This window comes from Lycium barbarum, chromosome 5 (assembly GCF_019175385.1).
Source record: "Lycium barbarum isolate Lr01 chromosome 5, ASM1917538v2, whole genome shotgun sequence".
Taxonomy (NCBI): Eukaryota; Viridiplantae; Streptophyta; class Magnoliopsida; order Solanales; family Solanaceae; genus Lycium; species Lycium barbarum.
Genome location: NC_083341.1, coordinates 115,668,608 through 115,685,932, shown reverse-complemented (window position 1 = coordinate 115,685,932; position 17,325 = coordinate 115,668,608). Strand labels below are relative to the sequence as shown.

Below are 17,325 nucleotides of genomic sequence, written 5' to 3'. Positions count from 1 at the left end.
AATATCCAGTCCCTTGCTGATATTTTAGGATGCTCCATTGGCTCCTTTCCTACAACTTATTTAGGTCTCCCCCTAGGAGCTAAATCTACCTCGGTTTCTATCTGGGATGGGATTCTGGAACAATGCGAAAAGAGGTTGTCCAATTGGAAAAGACAGTATCTATCTTTGGGTGGAAGAGTAACCCTTATCAACAGCGTTTTAGATGCTTTTCCCACATATACAATGTCATTATTTCCCCTTCCCGCATCCGTTTCTGATAAGCTTGACAAGATTCGAAGGTATTTCTTATGGCGAGGGAACAAGGAAAAGAAGGCTTACAACCTCGTCAAATGGAATACTATTATTCAGGATAAGGAAATGGGAGGTTTGGGCATTAAAAATTTGAGACTTCACAATAAAAGTTTATTGTGCAAGTGGCTTTGGCGTTTCAATTCAGAAGAAGAACCCCTCTGGAAATCTGTTATTTGCTCTAAATATGTTTTTTCTTCAGCGTGGACCACTAACATCCCTTCTCCACCTCTCGGCTTAGGGGTCTGGAAACATGTTAGAGCTTTATGGGGTTTGTTGGGGGATCACTCTTCATTCAGGGTGGGTAATGGAAGGAAAATTAGTTTTTGGCATGATGCGTGGCTCGGTCATTCTCCTCTGAAGGATTTATTCCCTTTTCTTTTCAGACTAGCTTCTAGCCCTCTTTTGTCCATAGCAGATTCATGGCAGAACCAAGGGTGGTTCATCCCCTTCAGAAGGAACTTTAATGACTGGGAAGTTGAAGAATCCTCACTGCTTTTGGAGCTACTCAACACTTCTCCTCCTCTTGGCTCAAATTCAGACTCTATTTTCTGGAATTCCAATTCTAAAGGTCTCTTCTCGGTTAGAAGCTGCCATCGCACTCTTATCGGTACATCTTCACAATCCCTTTGGCCTTGGAAGACTATTTGGAAAAGTAAGGCGCCTCACAAAGTCAAATGTTTTGCTTGGTTGGTAGCTCATGGAAAATGCCTTACTCTTGACAACTTGCAAAAGAAAGGCAAAATACTTTGTAATTGTTGCTCTCTATGCGGAAGGGATTGGGAAGATGCGAACCACTTATTTCTGCATTGCAGCTTCACCAGTCATATTTGACATTTTATTATGTGTCATGTTGGTATCAAATGGTGCATGCCTAGGAGTACGGTTGATTTTCTCCTCTCATGGCACAAACAGGATTTGCATAAAGCGTCGGGTTACATTTGGAAGTCTATACCAGGGTCGAGAGAAATGCTAGAGTTTTTGATAAAAAAAAAAGGACAATGTAGTTAATCTAAAACACAAATGTATATTTTTGCTTAATTTTTGGTGCAACATAGCCTCGGCAAATGTTTTAGAACCGGAGGCGTTGGCTGAGTTTCTTAGTTCTTTACACTCACTATAAAATTTATCTTTTAGATGTACTTCCATCCAGCTTTTTCTTAAAGTTGGACCCCTCTTTACTTCCATAAAATTCTTTCAATTACCTATCAAAAAAAAGAGTCATCTATAAACTTGACTAATAATGAGTGACATTAAAATTTGCCCTCTTGCTAAATGAGGTTATAGACGATCTTTGACTTATACTAAGCGATATCAGAATAGAGAAACTACATTTTATAGAACATTTGAACAATGTTAAGAATTATGATTGTAAATTTGTCAAACATAATTTCTGTTATTCTTGCAAAAAATGAGTGCTTAAAAATCAACTGAACTATTATTTGAAAACTACACATTAATTATTTTTACAATATTATTTATAAATTTGCAATTATTTAATATATTACTTTAATTAAATAATATGCAAATTGAATACCTAATAATTTCTAAAATTAGTAATATTTCTCATATACACAAATTCGTCAAACATAAACGTTTAGCTTTTGATAATTAGCTTTAGTTCTTAAAATTTAAAAGATCTAACTATGTAATTATATTTGTACAACAAATAAACATGTCTTTGTAATTACCAGGTTGTATAATTACTACCCCAATAATTTCACCAAATCCAATTACGAGGCTACTTTCCAAGTTAACTCAACCACATTATCACTTATATACGCATACATTTTTATTCACGTCTATTATATTATATATTAAATAAATAATTTATCTTTTAAGCTAAATTAGGCACTTATGTATCTTCTTCATTGTAAATATATAAGAAACCAAAAGGGGGCGGGAGGGGGTTGAGGAGCGACAGAAAAGTAGTGTTGGCTTCTCTGAACTTTCAAAAGTGTCAGCTAAGCCCCACCGGTACTTCTGCCTATACCAGGGCTCCATATTAGCTAGTCTATACAGAATCGAGCTTTGAGCGTAAACTAGAGATAACTTTTTTGTTTTGGTTTTGTGAAGAACAATTACTTTGAACCGTGACAATTAAGATCAGTTCCAAGTCCCAGATGAATGATTCCGAAACTTTCCTTAACATAAAATGTCTAGCTGAAACTGATATGGACCAATCACCCTAGAGAGCCGCTATTATACACATTATAATGGGCAGTATCGTCGTGAAAGTAAATGTCAGACCTCGGAAATGTAATTGCTAGAAAAGCCATATAACATATACCTCCATGAGAAATGAAGAGCAGGCTTAACAGGGAATTACTCTTCGATTACTAGAGAAGGATCACTTGTATGCCCGAATATATCAGAGATACCCTCCCAACTATGTTTCTCCTTTGCTTCCCAGTATCCACCCAAGTAGCGATAACAACCATCCTCATCCTTGCAAAACCATCTCGGTTGCCAACCCCTCTCCTGTAGTTTCCTTGCCTGCAGCAGTAATTATAATTGGTTAATCAGCAAACTTAGAATCGCCATGGACTTCTTAAAGATGAAATTCAACAAGTTGCAGAAATTAATGTGTTTAGGTAGAATAACTAAAACAAAAGCTTCATGATTGTGGTCAGCACAGATCCTCTGAAGCTAATAGGTAGAATAAAATGTAGTGCAGTTGATATGCTTTCTGTTTAGCAAACTCTTAAAAAGCCTCGAAAATCGTAGAATCTCTTCACTCTAACTGTGTCTCCCTTCATTCCTCTTTCTCCCACTCCCCCAATGGAAAATTGATTCCAGGTGGACAAATATTTTTCTGACAAAATTTGATATCACCATCCTCAAAATCTTTGTTGTTTCTATCCTGGTTGTAGGTTACGGGGACTTCCAAGGCCCTTCAATTACACTTGGGTAGAATGTAGAGCAAAGCAATGGATGTTTTAGCTTTCTCTAGATTTCTTCTATCTGCTTTCATAGCCATCTGAGATAACAGAGGTTATCACGTTGTGCACTTTGGTTCTTTGCACAGCTCCTTTTTTTCATTTTTTATGTTTGTGGTCAACAAATAGCAAACAGTGCATCAATAATTATCTCAACTTTCAAGTTAGATCCGAAGCAAATAAATACCAATATCATGATCATGGATGTAGAGAAAAGTTGCATCCCAAATATGGTTGCCAAAATGTTCACCTTTTTCTTCATCACATTTTTATGTTTCAAATGAAACTAATAAAAGCGCCCAAACTACAGTGAAAAAAATGAATGAGTACCTGTCTCTGCAATTGTTCAAGTCTAAGCTTCTCCGCATTAGCCTGCTCATACTCCCCATTCTCTAAGTGGCGCTGATCAGGCCTCAGCCTTGAGTCAGTTGGTGGCAGCTTCTCTCTTAATCCAGGTGTCAATTCATTTAAAGATATTGCAAAAGGTGTGAGGTTGTATCTTGTTTTGGGTGTAGATTTGTCCCTCTCCCACAACAATATGGCTTCAGTCATGGGATCATAACTCTTTGGCTTTGTAGTTGGATCTCCCAACACATAATACATTGCTTCATCCCACTTCCCCAATAACATAGCCACTTTTTCTCCTGTCTTGTTGTCTTGCACAAATCCATGAACCTTTTTTCACAGAAGATAGTTGTTAATCTTTTAATTTTGTTGCAAGTAGAAACACATGCTTCTCCATTCAAATTGAAATGGACACTTACATACTTTTCATGATTTAAATTAAACTAATTTTTAAGATTCAAAATAAATACTGTAACTAATATTTCCAAATATGCAGCAGTTAGAAAAGAGCAGCAGTCATCAGCAGTTATTACTATTAGTAAATGACTATTCCAGTAGCGCTCTGGTAATGCCAGTTCATCCATTGGATGCTATTAAATACTCCGAAAAAATAGAAAGTTCTATCCTTCTATACATTGAATATCTGACTACTACTTTTGGATTTACCGAGTGGATAGCTTATGGGGTTTTTTTCACATAAACACTAAAAGAATAAATAAAGTTTATTAGTAAGCAAACAAATATTACCTGATGAGGATTTCGATCAATAATAGACTGCTCCTTGAATTTGAGCTTGCAAGAATATTTACCACTGCCTTTGATCCGCATAGCACCGTAATGGTCACAATAGATTTTACCAATTATTATGTTGTAAATAGAAGTAGTAACCTTGCTCCACTGAAATGTCTCACCATCTTCAAATTGCAGGGTCAGAACCCCCACAGGATCAAGCTGAATTGAACGTCCCCAAAACTTCCCTTTGAGATTAGAATCTGCCCAGAATTTCCACCCTCTGCCCTCACAGTGGCAGGCAACAACCATGGGATGATGACTAACCTGAAATTCATGCACAGAAGATCAGGTATTGAAAAGGATAGGCAACGAAGATATGTTCTATCTAGTTTGTTACAGGAGCAAAAGAGATTTTTCACAGATCAAATCTTTAGCCATTTCACGAAAAAAAGTCCTACTTTTTCAGAAAAGAAGTGTAGACCCTTGTCTGGATAATCTGCCTCGTAGGTTTCACCAAGGAGAGGATTAAAAGGTTTGCATTGCCTGCCTTGAGTCGATGCATAACCAGATACAGCAAAAGCTGCAATCTTAAGAACTCTCATCAGATCATCCCCCTGCAGAAAATTAATTATGAAGCTCAATTACTTTATATCAAAACTTACTAAAGATGCAACACAAAAATGGTCTAGGCAAAACCATTGGTAACCATGTTTATCAACATAAGCAATTTCAGGGACAAAACATATGTGAGAATTTATATGCAAAAAATCAAAACCTCTGCACACACAACACTAATTTCAAGACAATAGCAATGTGATACTCATGACGCACAACAAATCCTTTTCTATGAACAAGACAACCTTAGGATCGACCACAGCCTTCAATACTTGGGGATAATGGGCCTGCCTCAACTCTTAACTTAAATACAAGGCTTAGTTCGCATGGCGCAGGGCTCGAACCTGTGACCTAAGTCACAAGTCCCTCAACCTTTGCCACTTGAACTTAGCCCTGGGGGCCACAAGAAAACTATTTAAGTCTTCCCAACAAAAAGATAATTAGAAAATGGCAACAATAAGGAGCAAGCAGAATATTTAAACCAGACAAGTTATAGTGTCTAATTCCATATCTGATGGCAGCCAAATATTTGGAACCATCAAGGTTAGGACTGAAGATAAGCAGTTAATACGAAAACTCTTTTTCTATTTTACAAGTCCAATAGGATCTTATAGAGCAAATTAGACCAAAAATGGATCAATTTCTCAATATTTTACAGGAAAAGATCCAATCACTCAATAATAAGCTTGCTACTGAAAAGAACTCTGCAGTTTGCATACTGTAGCCATTTTCTTCAAGAAATAGCCAAATTCACATCAAAATCCAAAACTTTTTACACTTAGATAGCAAATACTGCTAACAGCATACTCAGTATATCAAAAGTTCAACTGATAGCCTATTGTGCACAGTATTGTAAACCATAAGATCGCAAGGCAAGTGAACCAACTGAAACAGATAGTGGGAAACTAATTCATCTGTTTCATCTGAATAGCAAAACAAGCATTTTTAGAAAGCTGGCCACCATAAAAAGCAATAAGAGAGAGAGAGAGAGAGTGAGAGAGAGAGCCGAGGGGTAACCTGTTTTCCCCACTCCAGTGCCTGATCAACCAGGTGGGAGTACTCCAAATCTTCAAAGCATTTCTGCAGTGAAGATAGTGGCTCATTGAAGTACACAGGAAGGCACACACCAGAAAGGTCTTTCCCAATATTATCCTTGATTATTGACCACAAACCAACTGGCTTCTCTTTTTCCTTTGGCTCTGGCAGACTATCCCTTCTTTTGATATAGGGATAACTGATTGCCTTTATTTCCATCTCCAATTCTCTTGTACGACCAGTAAAGGTCTCATTCTCAGAGGTCAATGAGCTACAAGCATTTCCAGTACCCTCTCTACTGCGATAAGAAGCACTTTTAAGAGATTCAGCAGACAGAAAATCATTAGTATCAAAATATGCACCATCTTCTTCATCTGTTTCAACATCTCCTCCATATCGGCTTTCATTGTCAGCGTCAGAGTCACTAGCACTGCCTTCAGACATAATGGAATAAAAATCTGCAACATCCACAAAGAGGTTATGAACTGTTGAATCTTACTATAAACTAATAAATGAAAATCTCAATCTAGTGGACAGGAAATGTAAGAAAATCCAGTAAAAGTTTTATTAACTGCTCTTCAACAACAAACTTGTAGAAACCATCCTTGAAAACATCTAACCGATTACGGACAAGAACTACGACTACCACTGTGCAACCTAAGAGAGGTTTCACAATAGCTGAAAACAAATTAGTCATTTGTTTTATAATGTAACCCCCCCCCCCCCAACACACACATTCCACAGGGGCAATGATGGCTTTTCACCTGCAGGCATGCTAACTGAAATTGAACTACAAACAGAATGGTGTCCACAGATGCATAGATTTGTGGACTGTGCAATCAGCAATGCGTATAAGTGCTTTATGTTCGCCAAATTTAAAAGTTATAGGATAATCAATAATCATTGATGCATCAGATAGAAGGTCCCAACCCTGTAAACAAGCCATTTCTCAAAGACCAAAAGCTATTTGGAACTTACTATACCAGATCTTTAAGATTTTCAGCATTATTCAACAACAACAACATGCCCATTCCACAAGTTGGGTCTGGGGAGGGTAAGATGTACGCAGACCTTACCCCTCCTAGAGTAGAGTCTGTTTCCAATATACCCTCGGCTCTTCAACATTATTGATATACAGAGAAATTAGACAAGTTTCTGACTCTAAGGTTATATAAAAGGAGTGGGAGGATAGGAACCAACCACTAAACCTTCGACCTTGTCCACAACATGAATCTCGTTCTTTTGTTTCATCCACAACAGTTGTTTCCAGCTCAATTTTATCTGTCTGCAAGAAAGAGTGAGAACTTAGAAGTAGTAGCTCCGTGTTCAAGTTGTAAGTACATTAAGAATCCCAAGTCAACTGAAAACTAAGTAGTAATTAAAACTCGGAGCTCAAAACAAGACATCAGGAAATGAATCAAATATCAGCAGAACATAACCAAAGCTGACAAGCGCATACATAGACAATCTCAGTTTCACAGGTGCAATTATCTTTCTTACTTGGCGCTAAAATAAACCTGTTACTTCTTTCTCTCCTAAATGACATGGATTTTCTTTGTGGTCTCAAAAGCTGGGCGGTGGAGTGATAAACAGAAACTTGGCAAACAAACTTGGAGAGCATCGCAATACCTTTCAGTAAAACAACAACCAAACCACCTTCTCCTGACAAGTTTTGACTTCGATTTTAGGGGCATAATAGTGAAGAGATACCCAATTGACCAAGGAATTCAAGAATGGCACTGGCTCCCATTGCTGGAAATCAATTAGCCCACGGAATCCCAAACGCACATTCTTATTTTTTATTGAACCCAGGAAGTCTAGGCTTGAAAATAGAAAATAAGAAACTCTTGCCAGGAAACTTGGGGTATGAAAAGAAAGAATAGACGAACAACAAAAAGATAAGAACAGTAATGCACTAAAGGAAATTACATGCATAAAAAGAAAATACAGACCGACATTACAACTTCTGTTTCCTTCTCATAAGATAAAAGTTCAAAAAGTTTAAATTACCTCTAACTGTCTTAGAGTGTCCAGAAGCACAATATGCTTAAGATGGAGAGCCTTCATCTGATTTTGTAGCTCAGCAACCTCATGTAGCATGATAGACTCACAATCTTTTATCACTGCCTCACCAATCCCTTCTTGCACCAATCTTGACCGTAGCTTCTCTGTTGAAACAATAAAATCTTCTGACGCTGCAAAATCACCACTAGACAGCAACCTGGGGAACTGATCTTTAGCAACCCCAAGAGCCTCAATCCACGTGGTCCTATCCTCTCTTGATTGACATCGCAAATGGAGCGTCTTTGTTCCCGTGAATATAGAAAGCCTTTTGTCATCTGATTTGCTTGCCCTAACTGAGGAGACCTGTATGATATGTTGTTGTATTTTGCTAGTTGATCAGAATATATACCCACAGCCTACCACAAGTAGAGGTAAGGAAACAGATAAACGCATAGTACCAGAATCTGTACAGGGTAATTTATGAATTGCATTAAGGATGCTTGAAAATTACAAGAATTAACTATAGAAGAGTGAACCGGAATATGTAGAAACAAGAGGAACTGGGCAGACATGGCAGGTCAGTGACCAGTGAAGTAATTCATTGTCATCTGAGATGATTTATTCTCTTCTCATATGTTGGATAAGAAGATACTCTGGTTGTAATAAAGCATGCATCTTCTTTCCTTTAAAAAAAAAAAAACCTAGACATTTGTTGTAGGACAGTCCCTCTTAAGATAATCATCCTTCATTTCCTTCATCCAGCATGCATTTTATCCAATAAATGATTAAATTTCCTCAATCAACACGCTATTATTGGAAACTATTATGTCGCTTTATCTCCTACCAGGCATATGCATGCATTTGCATAATGAGTTTTACAAACTTTTGTCTTCTCCTCTGAGTCTGAGGATACCTAAACCACAATCCTTGATCTTATCGTATTGGTGCATTTCTGCATATTTGTGTCCTACGTCCAACTCTTTGACACTAATTTCCTCTCTACAGATTGATAAATCAAAGTTTGCATTTTTAAGATAGTCAATTCAATCCATCAAACAAACAAATTGATGCATTGCATGAGTTACTCAACTACTACATTTAGTGATTACATTCCATTAATGGCGGAAAAAACTAACTCATATATAACAAACTAACTTAGCTAGCGTTTGGCCATAGATTTTGGATCAGATTTTGAAAATTTATCTTCAAATATCTGTTTGGCCATGAAATTTGATCAGATTTTTAACACTACTTTCAGACCACTTTTTGGAAGAAATTTCACTTCCACTCACAAATTCAATTTCTTTCCAAGTACAATGCATGTCCAATAGATTTTGGACATGCATACAATAGCCCTTGTGGTCCGGCCCTTCCCCGGACCCCGCGCATAGCGGGAGCTTAGTGCACCAGGCTGCCCTTTTCTTTTTACAATGCATGTCCAAACATAACTTCAATTTCCAAAAATCACAACTTCAAAAACTCAAATTTTCAAGTTTCAATTTCAAAATCTATGGCCAAACGGGAGCATTGCATGCAGTGGCGGATTCAGGATTTTCATCCAGAGTGTTCGGAAAAAAAGAAGAAGCTAAATATTCACTGTAATTTTCTGCCGAGAGTGTTCAAAAGTTAACATATGCACATAAATACAAAAAATTTACCTTATATATACACTGTGATTTTTTGCCGAGGGTGTTCGGGTCACTTACACGTAGATCCGCCCCTGATTGCATGAGTTGCTCAACTACTACAGCTAGCGATTAAATTCCACTTATGCCGGAAAAAGCTAACTATATATCACAAACTAACTTACACTTAAGACAAACAACAACAACAACATACCATTGTACTCCACAAAGTGGGGTCCGGGGATGGCAGTGTGTAGGCATACCTTACCTCTACCTGTCAGGTCTGGGGATGGCAGTGTGTACGCAGACCTTACCGCTACCTTGACAGGTAGAGAGGCTGTTTCGGACAGATCCTTGGCACAAACTAACTACAGTTAAGACAAAACTAAGCAATAAAACTAACCTTCAAATGTATTTCCCCAAAGGGTTTCCACTTGTTAGATCCATTTACATTAGTCTTCCTCCTCATATACCTCCAAGACTCATCTCCAATAACCTTTAACCCCTTTTCTTTACCTACACTCAACGCAATTTTATCCGGTCCATGAACCTTATAATATGACAACACACCATCTTCAAGCACAAACCATCTAGCTCTCCATCCTTTACCATAATTCACCCATTTATATAACACTCCACAATGCCCTTTTTCACTCCAATTTTCTTCATTTTCATTAACCAAACCCGAATCCAAACCCAAACCCAAACCCGAATCCGTATTGTTATTCACTTGTGCATTTGAAAAACTCTGTCTTGAGCTGAAACTCGTTTGTTTCACAGCTACATTGTGATTATCAAACCCTAACTGACTTTGAGTAAGTGATTGTGACTTTACAACCGTTGGATTTGGATTTGATTTATCACGATCGATCGATACAGGTGCAATGCAACACAGTGGATTCATCTTCACCAAAAAGAAACTCAAAAAAAAAAAAGAATAAATCTTAATTCATCTTAAATAATGCAAATCCATTAATGCTGAATAAGATCTTAAAAATCGCCGATCGGAGATCGAATCGGCGATACAACCGCAATAGTACTGATAGTGTGACATAAGATCGTAAAACCGATACGTAACACAGCAAATATAAACTCCTCTTATTATATTAAATTAATGTTTTCTCATATTTTGCATATAATAGTACACCATCCGTAGTAATTTATGCTTGGTATTTGATTGGGCACCAATGTTAGGAATGAAATAAAAAGCGGAAGACTTTTTGAAATTTGTGAAATTATAAATCATCTCGTTAAAAATTAAATAAAAATTTTAAACTCAAATTATTAATAAGAAAGCTGTCACATAAATTGAAACAGTACAGTAATTATTATTCTTATACTCCCTCCGTCTCAATTTAAGTAGGTGTTTGGCCATGAAAATAAAAATTATTCACTTTATTTAGAATTTTACAGTTGGAGTTGAAAATATAGTTGTATTTGGTTGTAGTTTTTGCAAAGAATATTTGATTATTTGAACGTAATGAAAGTGAAAAAAAAATGAAAATAAGATTTTTGTTGTTTTTTAAATTACACATATAACTTCAAGTGGTATTTGAAATTTTCATGGTCAACCACTTATTTTCAAATAAAGTTAAAAAATCGAAGAAAAAAAAAGTGAAATTCTCATGGCCAAATGGGCCCTAAGTGTCTTACTTTGAGTGGGCACACTGAGCTTAGAAATCAAAGGAAACTTTTTGAATCTTGTAATCTTAAATTAAGAATATGTTCAGTCTTTTAAATCTTGTGATCTTAAATTTACCAGAATTTTAAAATTGGAAACTTACTAAATAGTAAAAAGAGACACTCTTTTTGGAAATGACCAGAAAATAAAATAAGACACTTAATTGGGATGAAAAGAATACTAAGTAGGCATTTGGCCATAGAAATAAAAAAGAATTCACTTTTTTTTGGAATTTGTGAAGTTGGAGTTGTGTTTGGCCATAATTTTTGCAAATAATAATTTGTTGTTGAAATGTACTTTTCAACAAGGTTTTGGTTGTGAAAAAGTGAAAAATAAGGTTTTAGTTGTTTTTCAAATTCCAAATACAACTTGAATTTGTATTTGAAATTTTCATGGCCAACATTAATTTTTGAAAAAAGTGAAAAAAATTCAGGAAAAAAGTGAATAATTCTTATGGCCAAATGAGTTCTAAATATAAGAATGTGCTATTTTTTTAAAACAAATTAAAAAGAAAAGAGTACCAAATAAATTGGAATGTCGAAAGTAATTACTCTTTTTGTTCCAAAAAGATTGTCCTCCTTTTCTTTTTAAGCTGTCCCAAAAAGATTTTCACCTTTCTATATTTAGAAACAATTTAACTTTATGCGATGATTTATAGCCACATAAATATCTAAGGCTTATTTTGAATTACATATTTTAAAAATCTTTTTTTTTTCTTAAATTTTGTATCAAATCAAAAGAATATAATTTTTTTGGGACAGAAAGAGTATTTATTCATATTATTGTAGATAATAATATGTATAGGTGAAGCTAGAGAAATAAAGGATGTGTATAGGGGTGAAGAGCTTTTTTGCAGATCCATTAATGTCAGTGGTCAGTAGTAACGGAGTAGGAAGAGTACAAGCACAGAGGAGGGTGCGTAGGTTAGCAGAGAGAGAGAGGATTTGAATGCATGGGCCTTTGTGTTTTTTGGACCGCTTAGTGTAGATGTAATGATTATGGAGACAGCTAACATGCGCAGTGGTTAATATTGCCGCGGCCCCATTGTTCCCCATTATCTTCTGTCAATTATATTATTCCCTGCCTGTTAATGGTGTTTGATTGATGTGTTTTTAATTTGACTTGTAAAATATAAGTAGGAATCAGTGTTAATTTATGAATTGTGAGTAAAGCTTCAACTTTAATGGCAAATCATCATTTGAAATCTTAAATTCTTTAAAAAGTAAAATTTAAAATTTTTAAGTTGTGATTTTAATTTTTAACTGTAAAACTTGACTTTGCCAAAAAAAATAAAAAATCATCATTTTAAATTTTGTAAAAGATGACTCATGCTCGATGTGAAAAAATTGTCTATATCATGTGTGAGAATTATATTAAAGAATATCTAGTTACTATTATTGTTGATATATTGGACCAATAGATTTTTGTAAAATTATGTGTATTTAAAAGTTTGTAATAGCATATAATGGCACACATTTACTTATAAAAAAAAGGTGGAAACATGTAATTTATTAATGCAGCTCTTAAGGAATTCTGATAACTTATGAATTATGATTTGCTAATTTGGTAAGATTGTATAAGAGTTGGAGAATTTTTTATAGTTTTTACAAATTATGGGATTTTCACGTAAAGGTTGTACAGAGTACTTAGTAGTCGCTTGGCGCCCTAATACAACCGTTGCTTACAGAAAGAAAGTTACACACATTACTACTGCTATTTACAACTTAAGGATGATCAGTGGTCTATTTTGATCCTTCTAACTGGCATTTCTACATTTTTATCTACACACAAAACGTCTTCCGAAGACGATGGAGGAGCCCAAAACAGTGTTGTTGATGAAAAGCTTCCAACAATTGGTGTTGCCATTGTTGCTAATCTATTCGCTAGCTGATTTTATTTTCTGTAGACACGGCACACTGTTGGATTACCTAACTTGTGGAGGAGGGACCTGCAATCATCAAGAATGAAAGAATTAATCAAGTATTTCACTTAAAATCATCGATACCTCTTTTGATGTCATGTTAGTTTCTAATAGACGCAAGTTCTGCCGAATAGCCAATGTGAGCCCCTACAACGGTGCATGTGCTCCAGTCTTGAAGGCATTCATGTAACAGATGACTCCCGTGTAACCCAATATCCACGATTCATCACTATTTCTAAAGTTTGTCGCATTAGTATTAAGCATGTAATCTAGGCGGGAAAGGGTGACGGAAGGTGGATTTCATATTTTAATGGGTACTGAGCAAACTCGAATCTTAGTTTTCCCATCTAGATACCAAAAAATTTGCGCCTGTTGAGTTACTAGTTTTTGAGTGAGGTGGAAGGCTCTACCTTCGAAGATTAATTTATTATTGGTTGTTCAGATCATCCAAAGGCAGACGACCAAGAAATTTTCTGAATGAACCCTGTCAATCAAGTTCGAGTGTGTATGTTGATTGTATATTGCGTGTAGTTCCATGTAAAAAGTTCATATTAGTTAATAATTGTTCAACTTTTGGACATTGAAGGAAGAAATGCATGGGGGATTCCTCCTCTGAACCGTCACAGAGACGGCAGTTTGGTGATTATGTAATAGAGAAATGATATAAACGGTTGGATGTGGTAAGCCTCACATTATTTAGTTGCCAAATAAAGTGCTTGATTTTTTGTGGTACTTGAATTTTCAAATCCAATCAAAGAAATATTAAGTTGAGGTATGTTGGTCGGATAATGCAATAATATAACACCCCGTAAATTCGAGTTAGGTGTGAATGAGTAGAATGAGTATTAATGTGATATTTTAACTATATGAAACCCTTCGGGAAGAATTTGGGTGAAAGATAGTTGTTTCGAAGTCAAATCAAATAAGGGAGTTTGTAAAAGTTCTTAAATTCATCTAAGTCTGAGGTAGTTTTCACTTATGCTCAGTTTTCGGGTATTTACATTAGGAATTTGAGAAAACTCATATATGAAAGTTGTAAGTCTTTGAAATACCTTTCCAACCATATATGGTGGAGCTCAATTGGAGCTACGTATGAGAATTTATGACCATTTTACTGAGTGAATGTCGAATGTCGGGAAACGTGCGTCCCGCACTCCGCGCGCGAAAACCTTTCTGATAAACAGAGGCAGGCACGATGGGCCTGTATCCCATGATCATCGTGAAACCCACCTCGCGCGATGGGCATGCGACGCACGGCCATCGTGAGAGCCTGTATTTTCTGGTTCTGAATTATATAAGTTTCCCACTTTGTTTTGGACGAACTTTTGGAGAAAAATAACCCTAGAGAACTTTCTCGAACCCTAAGGTGATTTCCTAATCCATCTATATTAGTTCTACATCAAACTCATCCCTTTTGACACTAGTTCATCTTCCCAAACCCTAGATTCTTGAAAACTCAAAGAAGAAGAAGAAGTGCGCGTGTGGGATTTCATATAAAAGGTAATACTTTTAATTCTTCTTAGATTATTAATGAGGTTTGGACTAGTGTAGAGTATGCTACGGGATTAGAATTCACTCATGATTCATAAAAGGTTCAAGAACAAGATTTAAGGCTCAGAAAACGCTCTAGTTTCCGAAACTGAAAGAAAACTCATAGAAGCGATTAAAGTTCTAATCTTTCTCATCTAAATCCATTGTAGAGTGATAGTTGAACCTCGAAAAACCTGTTTGGTAACGTTATAGCAGAAATTGAGGTATGTCTCTTTTTCGAACATACGTTTTCTACTCTTAAAAATGGTTTCTTTGGCAAGGTTTCATGTGCGTGAAGGACAAGCTCTCATGGAACCTTAGGTGTGCTATACTTTGTATTATATTCATGATTTTCTTATTTAAAAGGGGTATTGAAATTGAATTATAAATATTGAACATTAAACATGGATTACCCTTAAAGGGATGCTTTAAACTTGAATTCATCAGTATGGATATTTGAGGTGTTTTGCCCTATGAACAGGTTTTGTTGAATTGAAATTGAATAGTGATTTGAAGGAGATTTCTAAATCAGTTAATGATATTGGTATACCCCTATTAACGGGATGATGAAAATAATACTATGTAATGATAAATTCGGCTTCCATGCTACGTTTGTGATTCGACTGTTATGCCATGATTTTATGCTTGTGTTTGGCCTAGCTACTCAGGAGGAAGGGTAGTCACTATGGATCCTAGTGGGGTTAGCCTAGCCATTCAGGAGGAAGAGTGGTCATCGAGGGCTCAAAACCCCAGTGTGGTCTTTGCCTAGTTATTCAGCAGGAAGGGTAGTCATTGGGGATTGATAGCCCCGATGTGGTGCTTCTATGTAGTTTAGGGAACCTTAAATGGATATCCCTTCATTATGTTGATTTGGTTGTCTGTGAGTGACTTGTCGATAATCTTGACTTCATGATTGAAGAGTTAAATGTGACAAACGGCACAACAAGTGACGCTAATGTATTTCTTCTTAAATGACCTGCATTAATGATCTTATTAAGTTGATGATTTACTCTATATCTGAAATTCAAATTGTTGAACTTGACACTGTTTCACTGATCCTTGTTATATTATTTTGTCCCAGAGACACTCACTGAGTTTCCAGTACTCAGGCATACTCATTGTTATTTTGATGGTGTGTTAGGTAACGTTGAAAAGCAAGTTCCTGATACGCTTGCAGATTAGGAGAGCTTGCTACTTTCTGGACTATTTGGTGAGCCCACATGCTTGTTCGTGGGACAGCCCTATCTTTATTTTATTAATTTAGTTTCCTGTCTGCGTTCCGATGAGTTAGACATTTACTTACTATCTTAGAAGCTCCACAGATAGTTGTTAGATTGCGGGTATTGTGTTGAAGTCTCGTATGAATCGTTGAGGCATTTTGCCACATTTTACAACTAAGTGTTTTGATTAGACTTTCGCTGAATTATCTTTATGTATGATTATGCTTTCATCCAATTATAAATGAATTATTTTATTTATTTTATTTAGGATAGTTGTTTAACAGAAAGGATTAGAGGTTTGTTGACTAAAATAAGGTGCTTCCAGTGTTGGTCGTAGCATCGAATGCTTGTTATGTCCAGGATCGGGTTTGGGGCGCGACAATATATGTATCAGAGCCTAGGTTTAGAAGTGACCTATGATTTGTCTGTGTCGGTGGAGCTGTGTCTAGTGGAGTTTTCCTTGTATAGCCTGATCACCTGCATGATCGAAAAACTACCAGGACATTTATAGGTGTTTCTCATCCTTCTTTATTCTAGATTGTGATGCGGAGCTTGAACATCCGTTAGGATCATTCTGACGTGTTCGCTAATTCGTGCCTCGCGGAAATGGCTTTAACTTGTGCGGGAGCTGGTAACCAAGGGAATAGTGGTGCTTCTAATTCATTGTCACGACCCAGTTAGGGGCTATGACGGGTACTCGGAGCTGACTACCGAGCATCACTTATCATGCTGACTATTATACTCAACCTGGGCATATATCATTCTCAACACAAGACTTATCATGAAAAATTCTCCAAATATCTCTCAAAACATGTATAAGTACATTAGCCTACAAGGCTACAAAAATGATATACAAAATATATACTGAGAGGTCACATGGCATCTACAACCCGCATGTACGCATCTACGAGCCTCTAATTGGAATACTAGAATCATAGTGACGGGATAGGACCCCCGCCATGCCCTATACATGTACACAAAAGGATATACCAATGGGTTGCACCTTCTGAGAAGTGGGGTGCTCCTGTAAATCTGCTGAGTAAGCTCCTAAGCGTCCACACTGTCTCCCTGTCTACCTGTGGGCATGAACACAGCGTCCATAAAAGAAAAGGATGTCAGTACGAACAATGTACTAAGTATGTAAGGCATATATGGTAACATAATAGGAAAATATAGAAGGCATAAGAAGAATAGATATCCGTAACTGCTTGCCTCTTACTACGGAATCATACATGCTCACTTTTACCTTTAAATGTATCACATATATATGCATAAACTGCCTGAATCAAATACATCATTAGCCCGCGTCCGGGGTAATCGTGTCACGCCGCCCACTAGTGGTGCCTGCCCATGCCATATAGACATGGTGTAGTAAGCCGCCCGCCTTAGC

General features: G+C 36.6%; 1 protein-coding gene across 1 annotated transcript; it reads right to left on the bottom strand.

Annotated features, from left to right (window-relative positions):
• Window positions 1-2,414: 2,414 nt before the first annotated feature.
• LOC132641196 (oxysterol-binding protein-related protein 1D) lies at window positions 2,415-10,731 on the bottom strand. The gene is made up of 8 exons (XM_060358090.1): window positions 9,987-10,731; window positions 7,965-8,321; window positions 7,155-7,239; window positions 5,937-6,412; window positions 4,763-4,918; window positions 4,320-4,628; window positions 3,558-3,902; window positions 2,415-2,784 (listed from the first exon to the last, which is right to left on the bottom strand). Exons 1-8 carry the CDS (start codon window positions 10,485-10,487, stop codon window positions 2,614-2,616), a joined length of 2,400 nt encoding a protein of 799 aa, XP_060214073.1. The 5' UTR covers window positions 10,488-10,731; the 3' UTR covers window positions 2,415-2,613.
• Window positions 10,732-17,325: the final 6,594 nt, after the last annotated feature.

Bases quoted from the DNA above. Each gene is read 5' to 3' on its own strand.
- LOC132641196 (XM_060358090.1), bottom strand. From the start codon at position 10,487: ATGAATCCACTGTGTTGCATTGCACCTGTATCGATCGATCGTGATAAA. The intron at 8,322-9,986 runs GTTAGTTTTATT...CATATCATACAG, and splicing joins TTGGGGAAATACATTTGAAG to GTCTCCTCAGTTAGGGCAAG. The intron at 3,903-4,319 runs GTAATATTTGTT...CTGTGAAAAAAG, and splicing joins TTGATCGAAATCCTCATCAG to GTTCATGGATTTGTGCAAGA.